This window comes from Macrobrachium rosenbergii, chromosome 5, assembly GCF_040412425.1.
Source record: "Macrobrachium rosenbergii isolate ZJJX-2024 chromosome 5, ASM4041242v1, whole genome shotgun sequence".
Taxonomy (NCBI): domain Eukaryota; kingdom Metazoa; phylum Arthropoda; class Malacostraca; order Decapoda; family Palaemonidae; genus Macrobrachium; species Macrobrachium rosenbergii.
Window position 1 is genome coordinate 25,095,961 of NC_089745.1, and position 23,409 is coordinate 25,119,369.

The 23,409-nt window shown below is 36.8% G+C and overlaps 1 protein-coding gene across 10 annotated transcripts in view; it reads left to right on the top strand.

The window, feature by feature from the left end:
* The window catches only part of LOC136838612 (claspin-like), a 134,383-nt gene extending 112,066 nt beyond the window's left edge, over window positions 1–22,317 (top strand). For all 10 annotated transcript variants that reach the window (XM_067103865.1, XM_067103871.1, XM_067103863.1 and 7 more), the window contains 3 exons: window positions 296–443; window positions 9,393–9,566; window positions 21,155–22,317. In XM_067103865.1, the coding sequence (XP_066959966.1) occupies window positions 296–443; window positions 9,393–9,566; window positions 21,155–21,427 (595 nt within the window). In that variant the 3' untranslated portion in view covers window positions 21,428–22,317. The remainder of the gene's footprint in view (window positions 1–295; window positions 444–9,392; window positions 9,567–21,154) is intronic.
* Window positions 22,318–23,409: the final 1,092 nt, after the last annotated feature.

A 23,409-nucleotide genomic window follows, 5' to 3' on the forward strand; every position in this document is an offset into this window, starting at 1 on the left:
TTGGAACAAAGTACAGTAAAGATATTATACAGGTATGTAAAAAGTGGGTCAGAAAGCACTGCAGTTGAGACTGAGGGGACAATACAATTTAACTTTTGTATTCTGGAGTTGTACCACCCACGGCACAAAGTAGTACCCCTACAGAGAAAGTTGATAGAACTTATTAAATGTCAGCCCAGTAAAACATAAACTTGACCAAAAAATTGTGATAATGATAGTATCAATACAAACTTATAATGCATTGAAATATTTTAGTAATGCTGATTTACAAACTTGCTGATATTCAATATTGCAGATGGAAAAATGTTGATGTAGATGATGATGATGGTGGTAAAAGATTCTTGTCTGACAATGAAGGAGAAGAGGAGGATGACACTGAAGATGCTGCCTGGAGAAAAGAAAGATTTGAACGTGAGAAATTTCTGAAAGACCAGAAAGAGAAGGTAGGGATTTTGTTAATTTTAGTAGTGTTATACAGTATTAGATCAGTGATAGAAATTATATTACTGTCTTAAATTGCATTATGGGAATGTTCAAGAAATACAAAAATTACAATTGCCTTCTGAGTAAATTATCCTTATTTGACATACTAGTCATGTAATATTTATTTTAACTCTTTATAAAATAATAATGTCTGACTTGATGTGAGGTTACACACATCCTTATGTGTTCTGAGACTGTGCTTACCAAAAGCATTTTATGACAGATAGTACTGTTTCAATCCTTCTTTTATACTATGAGATTGCTCAATAGCACATTACAGTACTGGAGACAGGGCCAAAAATCCCATGAAAAAGAGTACTACTGTATTTTGATCCTGATATCCAGTACTGCCACAAATAGTAATTTGTATTTTTCTTAATATACAAAACTGAAGTTCTTTACATAGGATTTAGCTTTGAATGTTAGCTGGAAAAGCTGTTCAGACTTAAAGACAAAGTAGTTAGCTATTGACAGGTAAGGGAAAGCTCTGCTCACCTGTCAGATGAGAGGGGTGGCTGAGTTCAAGTTAGGAAAACTACAGATTACTTTTAAAATTTTACATTTGATCCTTCATATATATATATATATATATATATATATATATATATATATATATATATATATATATATATATATATATATATATATATATATATATAGGTTACGACGCTTTTCAAATATATTATCAGAAATTATATATATATATGGCCCAAAATATAATCATAATTTATATAAAATATAATAATATACATATTAAAAGTGTGATTTTTGTGTGTGTGTATATGTCAGAATGTATTGTATATGTATGTATTGTGATCAAGTACCTGGTTATTCCACAAATAATAAGACCAAAAAATTTACCTCATTTCAGCCGACACTTGAAATCTCATGACAAAAATATTAAGACTGAATACTCTAATGGTACAGTGATCCCTTAAAACTTGCTTAGCACTTGAGAAATCAATCTAAATTTATCAAGTTAAGGGTGAGGTAACAACTGATAAGCTATAAACATAGTCGACTAGGGGAAAAGTGCATCATTCCATCAAATACTATAATTGTTTCCCAGGTTCTACTTCACTTTGATAAAGGAGAACTAGACAGACATACCAGTTACCTTGAACACACACACACACACACCAATATCTCTAATCACTGGTGGTCAAATTGAAACACTGTGCTTTTAAAACTTTAAACAGACAAATTTATTTTTAAGTTCAAAAGTTATAAGCAGAGTTCACAATCTCAAAAAGATTTACTATTACTTGACAACTGTGTAAGATTTAAGTATTTCTTAACCAAAATTAATTCACAAAACTTTAATGTATCATGAAATCAGTTTAATTAATAAAATTCAAACCATTAACTCTCTCTCAAGTTTTAGATATAAATCTTAACATCTGCAATTAGCCCAACTGTTCATTAAAACGTTAATAAATGGAATCAACACAGGTATTCACTGAAATCCCAATAATAAGTATGCAGTGAAATCTCATTAATGCAAATTAACACTAACAAAACACTAAGTAATCACCAACACAAAACTTTGGGTAACACTGTGAAATTATAAACACATAAGCTTGTGAGAGTAATATGAAAACATAGACATATAAAAATGAAATATGCAAAAAATGGAATTTCACTAAGACAAAATATAATTAAAGATTATATCAATCTCTCAAAAGATTACCTTCAGTTTTTAAAAAGGTAAACTCAAGTCTTTCTACAACTTCCTCAATAACAACACTTCAGTTTTCAACATAATTAACAGTACAAGCAAATAAGCACATTACCTTACTCTTTTTGTAATATATGAAATACAACTTTTTCACAATGGTTGAAGAACACAAATATTTTGGAACCATACACAAAATATTACATTTCGTGGGAGAGTTTTACAAAACATATATTTCAGGAGATCAACCAATTTATACCCTTCTATGTGAGTTGAGAGAGAGGGAGAGGGAATTCCTACGTCTGTGAGACCCTTTAGCAGACTACAGTAACTCTGTTAGTCCAGTAATGCTGTTTTTACCTCAAAGTTGCCAATTAGTCACTTCAAGTCTTAGAATAACCTGAGCCCCTCTCTCCTACATTCTAGAATACCTCCCAGAATACCTAGAACACCTTCTTCTACAAACAGAATACTGAATGCATACAGTATTCTAAGGGTTAGAGAAAATATTGCCTGTGTTCTTTTCTACATGATTGGCATTTCCCGTTCTGGCAGTACACTTGTGTAAATAGAAGTCCATTTGTAAGCGAACTGTGGGAAAAACCCTGTCAGTCTCTTGTCAGATTTCTAATCTGTCCTCTCGTGCCCTTGGTAAAGGCGCGCAGCTGAGCAAATAGCAAAACAGGGTGTAGTTATCTGATTTGGTCTCAAAATATCTCTGAAACTTAAACTCCCAACATCTCCCACAAAACGTTACTAATGTTAGTTCAATCCATACATGATGATCGCAAAAGAAAATACATAAAAGCATTGTACAAAAGTATACATTACACAGTCACCTCATTACACTTCAGAACATATGAAACTGCTGAAAGAAAAATTACATCAGAATACATAACACACACACACACATATATATTTATATATATATATATTATATATATATTTACATATATATATATATATATATATATATATATATATATATATATATATATATACATATTATATATATATATTTATATATATATACATATATATATATATATATATATATTATATATATATATATATACATATATATATATATATATACATATATATATATATATATATATATATATATATTATATATATATATATATATACATATATATATATTATATATATATATATATATATTATATATACATACATATATATTTATATAAATATATATATATATATATATATATATATATATATATATATATATATATATATATATATATATATATATATATATTTATATATATATATATATATATATATATATATATATACAAATATTATGATATAATATACTTATATTGTAGAGATAAACTAATTATATATGAACTGACTGGGAGTTTTATATGGGAATATCATATTATATAGTCATATATATGATCCTGCATATAGCTTGTTATATGGGATGTTATACTATACTTATATATATATATGGATTTACAAAGCAATCACATAGTATATTAAGAATAAATATTATGGAGATAATAAACAGCCAATATGAACCAATGGTTTATATACATATACATACATGCAAAGAAAGGAAGGAGACATATATACAGGAAAAATATATATATATATATATATATATAGTTATATAGCTACCCAGTCAAGCAAATATATATATATATACTTCCAATGGTTATTATATGTACAGGACAGTATACAAGGTATTCATTCTTGACATAAGATCTTACCCATTGTATAAGAAAAACTTTTTATGATGGGGAGCTCTCTGAACTGACTGGGAGTTTTGCCAATAATTCCAGAATTTTAATGTCATCTTCCTGTTCCTTTACCTGGTGAGTCAAGGAAGGATGATCCTGCACTCTAGCTTGTTGCATGGTTATGGGATGTTGCATAAGCTGACTAGATTTCTGGGCCATTAAGTAATGGATTTACAAAGCAATCACATAGTCAGGTTAAGAACCCTAAATGAAAGTGCTGGAGATAATAAAACAGCCAATATGAACCAACTGGTTTGTTTAAATTTCAGTCTTCCTCCCCCCTTGCAAAGAAAGGAAGGAGACTGCATCCAATAACAGGAAAAATGAAAGGATGGGAGCTCAGTTGTATAGCTTACTTGTACTTAAGTTCATACAGCTACCCAGTCAAGCAAATACATTCATGCACGTCTACTTCCAATGGTTATTACTTCGCCAGGACTGTAGTGATGTCACAGCAAGTTTAAATGATGAAAGAGTTCATTTTAAGCTGTCTGTACAAGTTCAGTGGGATTATGGAAGGAGGAGATAACATCACCCTGGCAGAACTCTAACTGTTCATGATTCCATCTGTCTCCAAGCAAAGTCACGTTTGGGCCAGTACTGTACTCCAAAATTAGTGTGAGAGAGGTCACTAATACCTGCCATGAAGTGGATGTAACCACTAAAATTTCCCTTCAGAATCCAGATCTAGGGAACAGTCTTCTGTTTTACATGAGAGAGAGACCTCCATTAAGAGTCTTACCTCTCCCATGCAGCAATCAGAAATTGAAAGGTACCCCCCCCCCCAATCTGATGTCTACCTTCTAGGAGGTTGTGATTTATCCTGGACTAATATACTGTACTGCTGGGCAGTGATGATACAACTGCCTTGGCTCAATCAGTTCCTACAGGTTTCCCAGATAGGGAGATTCCACATGCTGTACTTTCAGAATTCTTGGGGGAAATCATGAACAATATATTAGAGACAATATCCATGATTCCCAAGACGAATTTAGGTCTGTCCTGGATACAGAATTGGTTGTGATGTGTAAAAATTTCTTCTCCTTTGAATTAGAAGATAGAGAAGCTGCACAGTCTGCTCAGGCAGAGATTGGTGTTCTCACCAAAAAAAAAAAACGTAGGTTATGGGAACAGGGGTAATAAAAAACTAAAGTCCTTAAAGAAGGTGAATCGGTTGCCTAGATCGCTGTTGAAATCGGAATGGGTAATAAGAGACAGCCTGCTCACTCCCAGACCTCCAACTGGTAACAATAATATGACCAGGTCAGACTATAAAACCTCAAATAAGAAGGTACAGTAAACCCGTATTCATAGGGGATGCGTACCATACACACACACACACCCCGCGAATAGCTAAAATCCATGAATACTTAGAACCCTTCTAAAAACACGTAGAACTGCCTATTTTGCCAGTTCAAAGACAAAAAAACTAAAAATGCTTTTACAGGTATTATCCTACTTATGATGGGTTAGGTTCCAAAAAACCCATCGTTTGGTGGAAAAATGTATCCGAATATAGCCAAGCCTACACTATGGTATTCAGTACCATGTATACATATATGGTAGCCTAGCCTACACTATCAAGTATATTCTGTACATACACGGTATAGTAATTATTGATATTGGCTAATTCTGGAGGTTCACACAGAGTGACTTATGATAATTCAATACAAAGAGAAATTGAATAACAAAACAAGAATTGGGTTAGCCTACACTGGTATATTGTATACATATACGGTAGACTAGCCTACACCATACTGTACTCTATATTCACATAATATCGCATTATACAAACATCAGCATAACGAATATGCATCTTTTCCATGGATCTTTGAAAATGTTTTGCTTTAATTCACTGTATCCAATAATATTGTATATATTCTTTATTGCTTTTGTGTTAGAAATTTCAATCAATGTTTTGGTTTGGAAATCAATTATGCGGTAAGTTTATTTCGTCATTTTTAACTCAGTTCAGAGCGCTTCCTTGCTTCTAGTTAGTGTAAACAAATCTCTAGATACTTTGTTTATATAGAGCAAGGTTATATTTTGTTATACAAAGTGTTTTTAGGTCAAAATATAACTTAAATACATCTCGTTGTGAAATTAATTTAGCTATTTTTTTCGTTAGATGATGTTGGTTGTTTGCGGGCATGTTTTTGTGTAAAAAAAAAAAAAAAATAAAAGATACCGTTCGCTTTTTCACTTGATTTCATCATAATACAAGCTTTACGTATTTATCTTTTATCAGCGTAAAAATAACAGTAATATGTGTTCTTTCATGCCCAGTAGTTTTCATTAAAATACTTTCTCTCCAATTTTAATTACAGTCGAGTTTCATCCATGTTGCTGATACACGATAATTTATAGTCATCAGCAGCTTGAACATTGTTTTCTCAGCTTCAGCTACAACATGCAGCCAAAATTTAGCAGTATATTTCCTTGCTGGTCTTTTATCCATTCCGGATAAGGGTGTAATGTAAAAATATATCAGTCCTATTCTACTTAACATCATTTGTACTATAAAAAAAAGTTAAGTATACCTTAGTTTTACCAGACCACTGAGCTGATTAACAGCTCTCCTAGGGCTGGCCCGAAGGATTAGAATTACTTAGCAACGGGACCTACAGCTTATTGTGGAATCCGAACCACATTATAGCGAGAAATGAATTTCTATCACCAGAAACAAATTCCTCTAACTCTTCATCAGCCGGTCGGGGGAATTGAACTCCAGCCCATCGAGTGACAGTCTGAAGCTCTACCGACTCAGCCAATGAAGGGCTTATTTAAGTAATTGTATAGTCCTGTATGATGGTTGAAATACAAGCAAAACAGCTGCCGTTATCCGATTCAGTTATAAGTGAAACAGCAGTTTCTCGTTTGGTTGTTTATGGCTGTATGCATTTACGTAAGAGTATAATGTTACCAACAATACTTTTATTATTCTCTTATTTTTTTAACTAGAAGATTGGATAAACAGCTGGAAGAAAAGAAGATGGTCTATTGTAATTTGGTCTCTCTCGCTGCCTGATTGTACGTTGCTACCTGCGCCCATGCAAAATTTTAAAATATTTTATAAATATTGTTGTATCCATATTAATTGCTTATCCCATCGCAAAATCGAATTATCATAACTCGAGCACTACCTGGGTACCTGAGTATTGGATTTGGTCATGAAAATATAGTAATTAGTGAATATTTCTCAGTGAAAAATATTGCTAATGGGTGAATTTTCAGTAAATAATGTGTGTATATGTTCCATAGAGAAATCCACGAATAGGTGAGACCACGAATGTGGGGGTTTTACTGTATTGGCACCAATATATGCCCCTGATAATGATACTGACAACCCTTGGTGAGATGCCTCAATATACTTCCTTTCACTAGTTGGAAAATTAATGAAAGAAAAACTATGTTTGAGGCTGAGCATATAAAATTTCTGAACAGAGCAGCCTTTCCCATTACTGAATGGCATTTTGGCCTGCTTTCATTAGGAATTCAGAAACCGTTGAAGGAGACGGTTATTCTGCCTGTTAATATAGCAGTGAAAGCCACTGGAGCAACCTTTCTCCAGTTTAATGGAAAATATGGCACCACAACAATTTCAAAGAACCAGTACTCTATCCAGGAGGCACTAGCCTTCTGTCCCTTCACATTTAAAACAATTATATGAAGACAGAATTTCAGAATTTTTTGGTGACTGGGAAATGAGAGTCAGTGGAAGAAATAAGCATTTGTCTCTGCTATCCCAGTATCTGATAATTCTACAAAGGAGTGAGCATGGCTACCCAGCAATTTGGGACCCCACGAGAAAATTTTAGGACATCCATGACTGAATTTTATGCTACTCCACCTCCTCAGTATTATAACTTCTGCTACTACAGGCAGTCCCCGGTTATCGGCAGCCTTGGTTACTGGCGATCTGGTTTTATGGCGCTTGTCTAGTAATGACGATAACCAGATTTTCGTCGCTGATAACCGGTTATTGGCGCTGATCGCCTCTTATCGGCGGCGCTGATCACCGGTTATCGGCGCCGCTAACCAGGGATCAGTGCTATTATCGCCGATTTTCGGATAGCTGCGATTTTCGGTTGTGCTGCAGTAGCCAAAACACTTTTGCAGACCCAATGGGGAACACATTATGACTCTGGGGTGTCACATTAAGGCTTGAAAGGCAGCATTGGTAGGCTTCAACATTTTGCTGCCTAAAGTAACCTCCTTATTACACTCTTTCCCCCTTCTTTGGGACCTTTTTGAAGAATCTGTTGCCACACTACTCACTGAGCGAGCCTGATAACAAAGTTGCACAATATATGCTGTGCTTGGTAAAGGGGAATCTGGGAAACAATACTCTTGGGTTTCGTCTTCGTGAGTGTAAGAAAGCTTGATATAAATCGGAGCCATGTGTGCCTCCAGTCTTTACTAAAGGATCCTCCAAACAACAGAAGAAAATACAATAATGGCAGCAGCACCCCTTTTGAAGCAGACAAAGATGCTTCTACCTGAGAAAAGGAAAATAAACTCCTGGACTGCATATTAAAGGCAAAGGAAGAGATGGACCCCAATAGGACTTGCACAGTCAGGGTCGTCATCTTCAATATCACATGCAGTTGAAGTCCTCCCCTTGGGGACGCAGTATAATTTTCAGTGGGCCAGGGTAGAGATGGTCTCACCCTCCCCCTCCACTAAAGGAGCTTAAAAAAAAACTATACCCCTCTTAAGAGGGGGCTTTGAAGAAGGACGTGTTTATTTGCCATCACTATTTTCTCTGATGAGTCTGGAGTTTAAGGTGTGAGTATTGGCTTTGTAGGGTTACCTGTATTTATGTGAGTCATGGGTTCTACTGCTAAACTTCACTTTCAAGGAGCCTTGGTATGCCCTGAGGTCTCATTTAACCTCTTCTTTGATCTCCAACAGCTTTATGCTTCCCACATAAATTGAGATTTGGGCTAATTATAACAAATGGCGCTATTGTGAAACAAATATAGCTCCTAAAGAATTTTTCAAACACATGTTATAATGCAAAATTCTGCCACCCAATCCCACTTACTTGTCACAGCTCATAGATCAGCATTGACAGAATGGGCTTGATTACTGCTGGAGATCAGGGAGATCCACCCCCTCGTGCTCAGTTCTGCTGACTGCCATTTCTTATAACTGAGGTGTCAGGACTATTTTTGGACACTTTAGGACTAATCATAAGCAGTGGTTTGTATGAACAAAAATTGTTTAAAAAATTTATAGACATTTTTTGAATTTTCTAGATTGTAGAGTTCTCCAGTCATAAAAGTCTGTATGAAACTGTAATGTATAGATAAAATTGACTAAATTTCATTTTATAAGAATTGGCCTTGTGAAAGTTGAATTTACCTAAGTGGTCTAGTTTTATCTTTCTTTAAACTCATTTTTTCATCTTCTGCATGTGTTAATAGATATTTTATATTTATTTTGTATTTATTTTATAGGCTGAACAAACAGAAGTGAATGTTTTTGAAATTGGTAAAAAGACTTTACTGCGATCTGCTTCTCTTACAACCGAGGTCAAACAGGAACCTCTAAAGGAAAGTAACCCTGTTCCAACCCCAGGGGCACCAGCAAGAAATAGATTTCAAGCTAACCCGTATTCCATAATGGCCAAGGTATGTATAATAAGGTGTTTATATTGACTTTTCTTGTTTTTTAAGAAATTTTGGTGTGTTCACACAAAGTACAAGCTATTGTATTTAGTAGAGCCCCTTTTGTTCTTTTTACTCTTTTCTCAATATACTTCCTAATAAATTTGCTGTATACATGGCCTCAGCTGCATCTTTTGTGGTTATAGCCTTGTAACTAATTTGTCATCATTTATGTTTGACCACAGTTTTATTTTTCATCAGAAAAGATGTGAATCATTTGCTCTCTCTCTCTCTCTCTCTCTCTCTCTCTCTCTCTCTCTCTCTCTCTCTCTCTCTCTCTCTCTCTCTCTCTCTCTCTCTCTCTCTCTCATGCCGCCTTCCCTTCTTGTCTTTTGCACTAACTGTTTTAATGCCCTTGTTCTATGATTTCTTGGGCCTTCCTGTACGCTTTTATCTTGCTACTTCCGTATAAAGAAAACCCTCAATTTGGAATTCTGCATATCAGCTTTATTAGCATAATGTTTTTTGCTTGGTCACATGTTTAGATATGGTGCATTTTACTGAGAGATCTTTAAAATCAAATGCTGATGTAGAGCACAGATTAATGTAGGCTGGAAATTAGGGTCAGCTGGTGGATAACACAAATGTTCAAGTTCAGGCTACACTGCATGGCCTTTGTTATTTATCAGAGGGTCAGGCCCCTAAAGCATCTTAAGGTGAGGCACTACTAATATTGCTTTCTTAAGTGTTCATTATCCCTTCTCTTACATACATATCCAGACATTTTCAGTCTTTGAGATCCAAGTCTAATTTCCAAATACCACACCTCCCTTACTACTTCATTGTAGCTAATATATACTATATATATATACAGGCAGTCCTCGGTTATTGGCGGGATTCCGTTCTGAGGGTGTGATGATAACTGAAAATCGCCGCTTTTTCGGCGAATTTTGGGCTTTTTGGTGCCAAAAAGTGCTGGTTTTCGGTTACCGACGCCTCTGATATGTATTGGCGCCAATACCCAATTATCGGCGCTAGACAGGCGCTGTAAAACCAGATCACCATTAACCAAGCCCGCTGTTAACCAGGGACTGCCTGTATATATATATATATATATATATATATATATATATATATATATATATATATATATGTATGTATATGTATATATTATGTATATATATATATATATGTATATATATATATATATATATATATATATATATATATATATATATATATATGTGTGTATATATATATGTATATATATATATATATATATATATATATATATATATATATATATATATATATATATATATATATATATATATATATATATATATATATATATATATATATACATACATACATACATACATACATACATACATACATACACATACACACACACACACACACACACAGGCAGTCCCGGTTTACGACGGGTTCCGTTTTACACCGCATCATAAACAAAAAAAAATTGTCGAAAATCGTCAAAAATCCTAAGAAAACCTTACTTTTAATGCTTTGGGTGTATTGAAAGTGATGTAAACTGCATTTTTATTGAGTTTTTCATAAAAAAATACTGTAAATTTTTATTATTCTGCCGTTTTAGAGCCATATTTCTTCCGTCGGATCGGCGTAGGATGTGTCGTAACCCAGGAACATGCGTCGTAAACCGGGAAATAATTTCTGATGAATATATTTGAAAAGTGTTGTAACCTCCGAACGTTGTAAGTTTGACTGTATATATATATATATATATATATATATATATATATATATATATATATATATATATATATATATATATATATATATATATATATATATATATATATATATATATATATATATTGTAATGGACACTTCTCCACTACACTATAAATACCTTCAATTCCTAATTAATGTATTCACAGACACGACACAAAGTCCACAATGGGTGGAATCATACCACTAATTAAAGCGTGTGCAAGACCAATTCAGGGGGCAAAATAAACACTGCTAAAAATTATTAAATTTAATACATAAGTTGCAGACAGAAGTAACACCTGAACCTCAAGGATATAAAAATTGAATGAAAACAAACACCCTTAATTATAAATCACACTTACACAATTGAAGATAGACCACAACACACACATACCAAAAAGGGGAGGGGGTCCAGAAAGGAGGAGAAAAATCAAAAGACAGAATACCCTACCATGATACACTCTAAATTTAATACACTAATAACTCCTCCGTGGTAATTAATTTCTCCCAAATGTCAGAGGAGAATCTCCCGGTGGTGGGGTATCACAGGATCCACTCGGGTAGATTTGGATAGTAAACAAATAATGGGTCCACGTAATATGTCAGCAGTGGACTAGAGGCCGTGATCACACATTAATAATCAATAAATATTTTACCGTGGACAAGAGAGGTCCCACTGACAGTGATACTGGATCAGTGGTGCTGAATAATAAAGAGCAGCTAAATCCTTGCAACTGCAGGGCGAGGTGGATCCAAAAATAATCAAGCTGCCACAACCAACAAGCAGATAAATAGTAAAAGTAGGCAAGTTCAGCACTCCTGTTGAAGATCCAGGAACAGACTGACTTACTCTCCAACAGGAGCTTCCACCAACCCCTCTGCTGCACGGGGAGAGTGGGAGGGGGCCATACACACACCCACGGACCATGTAAAGAAAAACAATTGTTAAATAATATGCTTCAACAAGCAAACCACTGGTGAGGAGGAAAAACAGGCTAATTCTGAATACCTGAATACAGCCTTTAAACAAATTTAAAATATAAAAATTAAAGTTATCTAAATTAAACTAATAGCACCATACTGACAAATATATATATATATATATATATATATATATATATATATATATATATATATATATATATATATATATATATATATATATATATATATATATATATATATATATATATAGTATATATGAATATTAGTTATGTGGGTCATTCAGCTGATGAGTTTAGTTATTAATTACTGTGATTTATATAGCCTTGCTTTGCCTAAGACCCACGTAATCCTATCAGTTAAGGCTAAAAGTTACCAAAAAAAGACAGATAATTAGCCTAATTAGATCGGTCACCAGTTGAAACTAGGTTACTGAATAGATTGATTTATTTTGAACACATGAATTAAATAAACCACATTACTCAACCATCTAGTTCAACAAAAGAATAAATGAAATAAAAAGTCTTACAGGAGCTAATATCAGCTCCAACTTCGTCCCACTTTGGACACAAGATATTTCAACATAACTTAGTGGATGATGCAACAGCTGGGAAGCTCTTGTGATGCACATATAAGCAATTTCAAGCTCAGGACTTGAGTACAGTGTTGTGCTAATCCTTCTCCAAACAAGATTCTGGCCAGGTTCCAAGGTTTGCCTGATTTGTTCTCCAGTAATAGTTCAGCTTAGTCTATGTATTCCAATTGTTGTAACGCTGGCATCTTTGCAATCTCCATTATAGCCTGTAATTCTACAGCCCCATGCTGATTATGCACGTGCTGCATAAAGATCCTCGCTGATGAGTTGTAGGTCTTCTTGTGTATGTTGAGGACTTGCATGGCCACTACCGTGCATGCTCCAAGTTGTGAACTCCTCTAGAAAACACAAAGGCGATGTGTCACAGCACAGCCTTGTCAGTCTGCATCCTGCTAAAGACGCTTCTAATGGGACCCCAATGTAGGGTTTAGAGAATGGTCTATAGGAACAGTTCCTCAGAGTCACGTCTTGGGTCAATTGAAATTTCATAACCCCTGAAACTTTATTCCTGATAACAAACGCTCTGTAATCCCAAACATATCTATAATGGGCTAATGTGCACCTGTCCCTATAATCAGTAGCTACCGACTAAAAACTTACCCCTATTATATACCTAGTGTCTAGTCCATCCAATGTCACTATCATTACATGTACTAGGAAAAGGTCGTGTAATATAAGTACGAAATGATTCCTTGTCACTCGTCGGAATCCCTATAATTAATCCTCTGTCAGACAAATATTTCATCAATCCAAAGTGCCTGTATAAATCATTACTAATGTGGAAACTAAATTGGACTCCCATTTAAAAGCCCCTTTCATTAAAACTAATTCCAACACCGCAAAGGCAAAATATCACCACAAAAAAAAAAAAAAAGCCCCTGTAAAACCACCATCACCGTTTGTACCTGAGATTCAATCTCATTTAATAAAGAAAAAATGGGTCTCCCTCTCATTATTTAAAATTATAGTATGTATTGTAAAGAAAGTAATTGCCAAACTTAGGTCAGACCGAACCTCCTGAACAGTAACCTGAAACGCGTTGAACGTTTTCCTCAAATCATCAAAACGGCCACGCAGATCTACGGTGCTAAAGTACTACATAACTTTAAACTTCCAAAAATACAAATTATACCGACCCAAAATAATGCAAATAATCTGCATGATATACAACTTCCGTATTAAAAAAAAAAAATGACACATCATGCTAAATCCCCACATCTGCAAACATAGAAAAGCAAGAAAAAACAACTATTTAACCCCAACAAAATAAAAACGAGAAAAAAAACAAACTATAATAAATGGCCCCTGAAAAAAAAAAAAACAGGCCTCTACCCATTAAGTTGTTCTTTTGATCTTAGATATATGCATTAACTTAGTCATCCCTGTATCTTCATCCAGAACAACAAACCTGTTTCCCCTTTTCACGTCTATAATCCAAAACAGGCCTTCAAATTTGGGAGATAATTTATACTTTGATTAATTTCTGACATTAATTATCAAAAGTACCTTATCCCCCTCTGCAATTCTTGTGCCAACTGATTTCACATTACTTCTCACAACCATTTCTTGTGTCTTCGACTCAAGATTACTACTAAGACATGCATGTTTCTCCCTAGATGTAGTTATCAACGATCTAATTGTATCGTCACAACAAGAAGGTATGGACAACAAATCAAATGCACCCCGAACTGGATAACCAAACAATGTTTCAACGGGAGACATACCAATGGCCTCACTAACCATTGTATTTATGCTATGTCTCACCGTGTCAATGAATCATTCCCAATTGGTATCATTACCACCCACTGTAACTCAAAGGGCTTCAAGCACCTTTCTATTAGCCCACTCACACAACCCATTAGCTTCAGGTTTATAAGTAAGAATATTTACTTTCTGTATCCCTATAACTTCGACAAGACACTCGAGCGTCCTATTCACAAATTCTCTCCCATTATCAGTAAGAAGAACCTCAGGAACCCGATATCTACAAAGATACCCATTTTAAAATGTCACTGCGACCTCATCTGCTGTCTTATTCTTTAATGGAAAAATTTCTACAAACCAAGTTAATTCATCTATAATCACCAACAAATGCCTGTAGCCATAACCTGATTTGCAAAAGTTGGTTAAAGGGTCCATTTGAACCCTCTGAAATGGCCTGGTAGAGATAGGAAAGAAGTCAATTTACGCGATGTAACCCACGCTGGTTTACAAGAATTACACGCAGAAAACCCCTTGACAAAATTCTCCATTGAAAAAAACATTTCTCCAGAAAAATTGATTATGTACTTTCTGGTATGTCTTCTCAATCCCTAAATGTGGACTACCAAACTTACAATGTATAATATCCAAAACTACTGGAATAAACTCCTTTGGTACCACAATCTGTATTGTATCACCTTTATCCTCACTGCTCCTCAACTTGCATTTAATTTTCCTCACTAACAAATTACCCTCTAACTCCAGACCTGCATAAGGTATCTTATAACCCTTTCTCACTAATTCCCCTTTAAGAAACGACATTGCATCTGATAAAACATGATCTTCGTCGTGTTTCTTCTCTGATAAACTAATATCCCAATGTACACACTCACCAGTTACAGTACACACATGGTCACCCTCTATGTCCACAAAATTCCTACTAAGGGCATTTGCTACCACATTATGTTTGCTTTCAATATACTTCAGCTTAGCATCAGAATCCCTAATTGCCAAAAACCACCTAGCCCTCTTCGGAGAAAGATTTGGCTTTTTAAAAAGATCCAACAATTGCTTATGATCCATAAGGACTTACACTTTATTCCCCATCAACATCATCTTAAAATGAACCAAACTAGACACCACAGCTTATGCCTCCTTGTCCACTGTAGCCATTAATCTTTCAGTACCCCCCTGTGTTTTAAACTTTCTGCAATTTACCCTCAAATTTCTGCATTAAGCAAGCACCTACCCCCTCTTGACTGGCATCAGTCACTAATATGAAAGGTAAAGAAAGCTCAGGAAACTGCAAAACTGGATTACTCATTAAAGCTTCTTTGACTTTCTGAAAGGCTGCTTGCTGAGGCTCTCCCCATGAAAACTGTACATCATCTCTCAATACATCTCACAAAGGTTCTGACAGTGTGGAAATCCCCTTCACAAACCTACGAAAAAATCCCACAATCTCCATGAACGATCCGATCTGTTTCTTAGTCTTAGGTGTTGGAAAATCCGCGATAGCCCTGACTTTTTCATCATTCACTCGAACACCTTCTTTCGAAATGACGTCCTAGATATACAATCTGTTTCTTCAAGAAATCATACTTGGCTAGTTTAGCTATCAGACCTGCCATTCTGAGCCTCCTAGGGACTTCCCTAAGCACTTTTCTGTGTTCCACTATAGAATCAGTTCCTTTATAGAATCTGTAGCATCAAGATATCAAGATATCGTCCACGTAGACTACCTGACAAACCAAAAGGCATTCATGTGAATTCATAATGTCCCTTAGGGACTGAGAATGCAGTCAGTTTCCTACTCCCCTCACTCAGTGGTACTTGCAAAAACCCCTGCATTAGATCAGTTGAAAAATAAATATTCTTACCTCCAATCTCCACAAATAAATCTGGCAGACACGCCACTGGATACCTATCAGGAATGGTCTTCTCTTTTAACTTCTTAAAATCCACTCACACGGTTTAACCATCCTTCTTGGGTACTGCCAACAACGGGAAATTAAATGGTGACAAGCTAGGCCTAATTATACCTTCCTTTTCCCACTTGTTAACCTCTTGCACTGCCTGTTCTTTAATCCTAAAAGATATCCTATACGACAGGACAAAAATGGGTTTAGTGCCTTCCTCCAGCTGCACCTGATGCTCTAACACATCTGTTACCCCCAATTTATCCCCTTTCAGGGCAATAACATCTGCATATTCATCTAACACCTCACCTAACGCCTTTGTATATTCTGTATAGTCTGCTTCATCTAAATGATTCTTATAAATCTCCCTTCTATCCTCCATATCAGCCTTTGAAAATCCATTGTGCTCCCCTACTAATGCCACTGATTCAGTATCATCATTCCATTCTTCCAAGTAACTTACCAAGTAATTACATAGCTACAAGCTTCCTACCATGGTAGTCAAAAAATTCAAATTTTGCGGTGGCGCTACTGTAGCTTGTGTAGGTGACAAGGTCCTGCCCACGTTCGGGCCTGATAGGCACAACTCAACAAAGAGCTTCAATTCGTTTTCTGCCGGTTCCTGACATAACGTCAGTGGTTATGTGCAGTCTCTTTCATCATTTTTTGGATATTTGTTCCAGTCTCTTGGTGAAGTATTCAGATTTTTTTTTTTATTGCACCAAAGGCTTTTATTGTTAGTTATATTGTTAGCTGTGGTAAACTTTATATTAATTAGTCAGGATGTCAGACTCTAGTTCTTCAGGTATTCGGTATTCCACCGGCGGTTGTAAAACTAGGTTAGTCAAAATTTCTTATGACTCTCACACCAAATGTGTTGAATGTAGGGGACATGAGTGTAATAAAGACCTTTCTTGTTCCGATTGTCAAGATTGGGATGATCAAAAGTGGAGTGTTGAAATCTCACTTAGATAAATTAGATAGGGATAGAAAGAGGAAGGCAGCCCTTAGAGCTGAAAATAGGGCTAGTTTAGAACCTATTCCTTCTCCATTTGTGGTAGAAGATAGCGCTGTTTCTTCTCAAATCCCTATGTCTCCCATCCTCAGCCCTCCTACTTCTTTACCTCATACTCCTTTACCAGGTTCCTGTGCTTCCAACTTTATGCCATTGCCAGCCTCAAATTTAGGGGTGACCAGAAATTTGAGATTTTAGCTGACACGGTTATGGAGTGGGTGTTTCTTTTAAAGCTTTTGTAGAGAAAGCTTTCAGTGTTCTCAGTGTTAGTGCAAGTGCAGTGCAGAGTGACAGTGTTGTGCATGTTTGAGGAGGTGGTTGCCTGTCCCACCGGCGCTCTTAGACGAAGGTCCCTGTCCCACTGCCCTGTGCCGTGGAGAAGACATACCGGAGATCCAAGGAAGGCTGATGGGGTTTGCCCACGGGTAGTTGCCCCCTCCATCGAGCCTGTTGCCCGTTCCCAGGCTACAACAGAGCACCACTGGAAAGGCTTCTTGGTTAGTGAGGATTGTCTGTTGCAGACTCGGATGGCTCTACTTACGACAGGAAGCCTCAGCGGCACAGACTTGTCACCTCTCAGCCTCTGAAGAAGCACCCCACTGTAGTGGACAGTTCTTCTCCTCCAGTCAAGAGGTGTGAGGAGACAAGTGTTAGCCCTCAGCCCTCTTGCAGCTTCACTGTTCTGCCTCCACCCGTCTCTTCAGTGTGTCCCCACCAGTTTTCTTGGGACAGTCTTAAGTCTCTTGGGGTTCTCGAGCACCCAGTTTTGGTGCCAAAGCACTCAGACCTTCTTCATAAGCGCCCGTCACCTTTTTCTCAATGATCTCTCACTCAAGAGTGCCCGTCTCTATCTAGGCGCTTTACGTCCGTTTCAGCGCCACTGTCTGCCATGTCAGACTCCTCGTTAGCCCCACTTCGACATCAGCTTGAGGATCTTACAGGGTTCTTGAGGAAGAAATCTTCAGCTTCCAAGAGCAAGGACACTTCTTTGTCGCCTGTTTTGTCTGATGAGGAAGAAGCTGAGCAAGACACCGCCCCTTCTTCAGCTTATTCCAGTTTGCTGAAGTTCTTAGCCGACTTCTCAGATTTTTTCAAGTATGCTTCTCCAGATTCGCCTGCTTCTACCTTCCTTACGAGGAAACAAACTTCTGATAATGCTTGCCTCCCCCAAGTTAGTTCTTTTCTCTTCCTTGAAGAAAGTCCGTTGAGAGGTAGATGAGTGGTTAGCCACAAAGAGGGAGCAAGGTAAAGCTACCTTTGCCTTCCCTCCTTCTAAGCTTTTGAAGAAGTACAGGCAGTCCCCGGTTATCAGCGGGGGTTCCGTTCTGAGAGTGTGATGATAACTGAAAATCGGTGGTTTTCGGCCCTTTTCGGCATTTTTCGGGGCATATAGGCGCTGAAAAGCGCTGATTTTCAGTTATCGGCACCTCTGTTAGGTATGTATTGGCGCCAATACCCAATTATTGGTACTGAAAAGCAAAAATCAGCGATTTTTGGCTCCGAAAATTGCCAATTTTCCTCACTAGACAAGCCCTGTAAAACCAGGTCGCTATTAACCGGGGACTGCCTGTACTGCTTTTATGCCACTGGAGAGGCACCTTCCTTGGGAGTTTCTGCCTCCTCCCAAGGGAACTTCACTGGTTTGGTTGACGCAACGCTTCGTGCTGCATTCTCCTCAGCCAAGATCATGTTTTCCTTGCCCGATCTTGACCACCTTGTCAGGAACCTTTTTAAAGTCTTGGAGAATTTTACCTTCTTTGACTGGACTATGGGAGCTTTGGCGAGAAAGATCAAAGACTGTCCAGGCCTAGTAGAAGATTTCGCTTCCGACTGGTTGGGTGTGTTACCTTGTGCTGATAAAGTAGTCAGGGATGGTTCTGCTAAGCTTGCCTCCCTTTTCTCGATGGGGATTTTAAAGAAACAGGAGCTGTGGTGCTCTTTTGCCACAAAGGTAGTAACCACAACACAGAAGTTAGGCCTCTTGTTCTCTCACTTAAACAAGACCCATATCTTCCCTCAGGACACAGTCAAGGAAGCGTTGTCTGCCTTGCAGAAGAAATCTATGACGAATCTTTTAGCTCAGTCCGCCAAGTGCCCAAAGGAAACTCCCTCTGTCATACCCAAGTCTTTCTTGCCTTTGCAGTTTCAGCCCTTTCGTGAAGGGAGATCAAGATCTCAGCCTAGACCTCGAAGCATCCTGCATCCTCCCCTCGAGGTCCATCAAGAAGTCGACCTTCAAGCCCGCTGCCAAGAAGTGAGAGCTTTGTCCTTCGCACCTCTGTTGGAGCCAGGCTGCATCTCTTCTGGGAGGAATGGAGCCGCAGAGGGGCAGAACCTTGGGTTTCCAAGTACTGAGAAGAGGCTACTCTATTTTTTTTTAAAGAGAAGCCTCCTTTGTCCAAGTCACCAATCACCTTGACATCTTACTCGGCAGGGTCTGAGAAGTTTTCAGCCTCTTTCTTGTGAGGTCAAGTCCATTATTCGCAAAGGGGCAGTAGAGGAAGTAATGGACCAAACGTTGGTGGGTTTCTACGACCGGCTCTTTGTAGTCCCATAGTCATTGGGGGCCTGGAGACCTGTTCCAGATGTCAGTGCCCAGAACTTTTTCATTGTGAAAACGAAGTCTCACATGGAGACGAACCGCTCAGTCACGTTCTATCTCCAACAAGGCAACTGGATGGTCGCTCTGGACATGCAGAATGCTTATTTCCACTTTCCCAACCGTCCAGACCCCAGAAAATTTCTGCGGTTCATCTTTCGGGGCAAGATTTTCCAGTTTTGGGTTTTGCTTCAGTCTGTCCAGAGCCCCACAGGTCTTCACTCGGATCCTCACAACTCTTGGCAAATGGCTTCATCTTCTTGGAATCAACGTATCCCTCTACTTGGACAATTGCCTTCTCTGCTTCTCTTCGGAAGAGCAGTTTTAGGAGGACTTGAAGAAACCTCTTTGCCTAACACAGGAGTCGGGCATTTTGATCAACCCTCAGAAATCACAGATGACCCTGACACAGAGGATTCCCTCTTTAGGGATGATTCCGGACTCTCAAGCTTTTCGGGTTTTTCTCTCCCCCGGAAAATGATTGAATCTTGTCTCCAGACTGTCCAGAGTTTTTCTCTCTCTCTCAACTTGCTCAGCAGTCGAGTGGATGAGTCTCCTGGGGACGCTGTAACCCAGAACATCCTAATAAAAATTTATGAGAGAGAGAGAGAGAGAGAGAGAGTCTTATGTAAGCCTGGGGAAAGAAACAGGTTTTTAAGCTTTGTCCTGGTAATAAACCAGTTTTCTCACCTTGTTATAGCACCTACAGCTATGCCGCTCAGTCCTAGTTACAGCGCTTGCGGCGCCGTAATCCAAAACATCAGCCGTAACCTGGGGACTGCCTTACTTGGAATCCAGTCTTCCCTAATTTAATCAGCTCACAGTTTGATCTACTTTTAGTTTGAGAATGAAAGACATGGCAAGGTGGAGGACAGTATCTGGACTGCTTGTGAGAATCTCGGTTTCTTTTCAATGTGTAAAGTTTGTATTAAAAATCTTCAATTTTGTGTATTTCTGTATTAAGTAGCCTTATAATATTTTGCTTGGATTTTATAGGATTGTCCAATTTGCCAGTGTAATTGCAAACTACATTTTTGTTCATGTTCTGTATAATAGTAACTAATTTGACATTTTACTTTTCTGCAGCGGGGATCATTCTTATCCAGAGATAAGAATACTCTCGCTCGTATTGCAGAAATCACAAAAGGGAAAGTCAACGGTGTTGGTACAGCTAAGCAGTCAGGAAACTTTGTCTTCCAACACTTGTCAGCTGAAGAAATAAAGGAAAAGGAGGGCAAAGCCAAAACAGTGAATAGGTCTCAGAGCTTACCAGCCTCAAAACGAACAAAACATGATCGTAGTTTCTTTAGCATGGATGCCTCTAGTCAATCCTCCAGTATATTCAGTCAGCTGTTGTAGTTCACTTTAGACGATTTTGTTTAGTATAATTTTGTGATGTGCCTAAAATGTAGAATAAGCAGCTGTGAGTAGTTTCATTGTTTTCAGGGAAATTTTAGTTTTTTCTGATATTGTTTTATTGACTCAAGTATTTTCTGTATGTTGGTTACTTTAGTGAACCTGCACTTATATTTTTAATGTGCTAGTTTTAGTTCTCCCTAGTGGTTCATGCTAAAATTAAACTGCAGTTACTATTTCTCCTAAAATATTTTTGGTAGGTGATGGTGTTTGCATATTGGTCAATATTACAGTATACAGGTTGCATTACAGACTTCTCCTTAGTGTTTTTGTATATAGTGAAATGTGGATATCTTTTATTTTTACCTCTAGAAAGTATTGTGAGTCATGTACTTTCAGGTTTTAAATAGGGTGTGCTTTCGCTCTCAGTATAAACTTCCTAGAAGCTGAGGGTTTCAGTGTACAGTGCAATGAAGTTATAAATACTTTCTGCTTTTCAGCTTATAGCTGTTTATGAGTTTCCCCCAGAAGGGATTCTTAATGGAATTTTTATGACCAATATTTGATGGCATATAAGATTTTTTTCCCCCAAAAATGGCTCAAAATATACACCACAGTCTTCTGTGCAAAGTTGAAATATCTGTTTAGCTAGTTTACCCATATGCCATAGATTACCAATATTTGTATAAAGCCATTGTCCATAGTACTGTAATTTTACCGATATTTACTCATATCATTATCATTATTAACTACTAACAATATTATTACAGTAAAATCCCTCATTACCAGCACCCTCGAATTTGCTCTATGCTTGAGTGAAATCCTTCGAACACATCATACATGTATCTTGAACTGTCATTTCATCATTCATTATCAATAAAAAATAAATCATTTTCATCTTCATTATTGAATAATTCCTAATGTCTCAAACCAAATTCTATACTTTGCTTACCTAACTCTGACATTACTTTAGTGTGAAGAGTGTTTAAATCCATAAATGAACACACTGATGCATTAAACAGCAGACACAAACACACTAGTTATCACAGTAAAGTACTGACTGGTGAGTTTGCTCTCTTTCAATTTTTTTTTTTTCTTTTTGTAAAGGTTTTGGCATTTCTTGGTCAAAAATATTTTTCTTTAACAGTAATCCAGAGAGATAGAAAAAAAAAAATTGAGTGAGAGGAATGCTTAGTTAATACTACATTACTGTATTAAGTCAAATGCTTTTACTGCCTTAAATGAATATCAGTAAAATTACTGTATCAGAAAGGGGGTTGGTTGTCTGTGGTAAGGCATAGTTTGCTTAACACACTGCATATGTATGCATATAGACATGCATGCTTGCTTACATTAGGCTTACACGTAAACTTTACATAACAAAAACACAATCATATATATAATGAAAATCTTATTCTTGTAACAAACTTTTAAATCATGTCTTGTTTTTAGTTATATTTTTTTTTATTCATTTTTACCATAAGAGTTATCTATTGGATGTGGAGATGTTTTCCACTATATCTAATCTGCTTTTTTCTCATGTAAATTTTAGTAGAATTATCTTAGTTACATGCTTTTTCCAAGTTTTTCTGCTTTACTGTAGCTATACTGTATATACAATACTGCAGTAACACTACTTCCCCACATGTAAGCACAAAAAAGTTGTATCTCTTGTTTCCCTTCTGAAATGGGGAAGTTTCTTATATGCCATCATATTTTTTTAGTAAATGTATTTAATGTGTGCATGTGTTCAAGTGTGGAAGCATATGGTTTTTTGCATATTTTTAAAGTTTCATTATTCATTCATCATTCAGTCCCAGTGCTTAGCCTATGGCTTAGACCTGGGACTCCATTTCATTTTAATCCTTCAAGCCAGCCCTATGAGAGCTGTTAATCAGCTCAGTGGCCTAGTTAAACTATTTTAATTATTAGGCTTCACCTGTTATGTATGACAATAGTACTAAAGAATTTTCCTTACAAATATG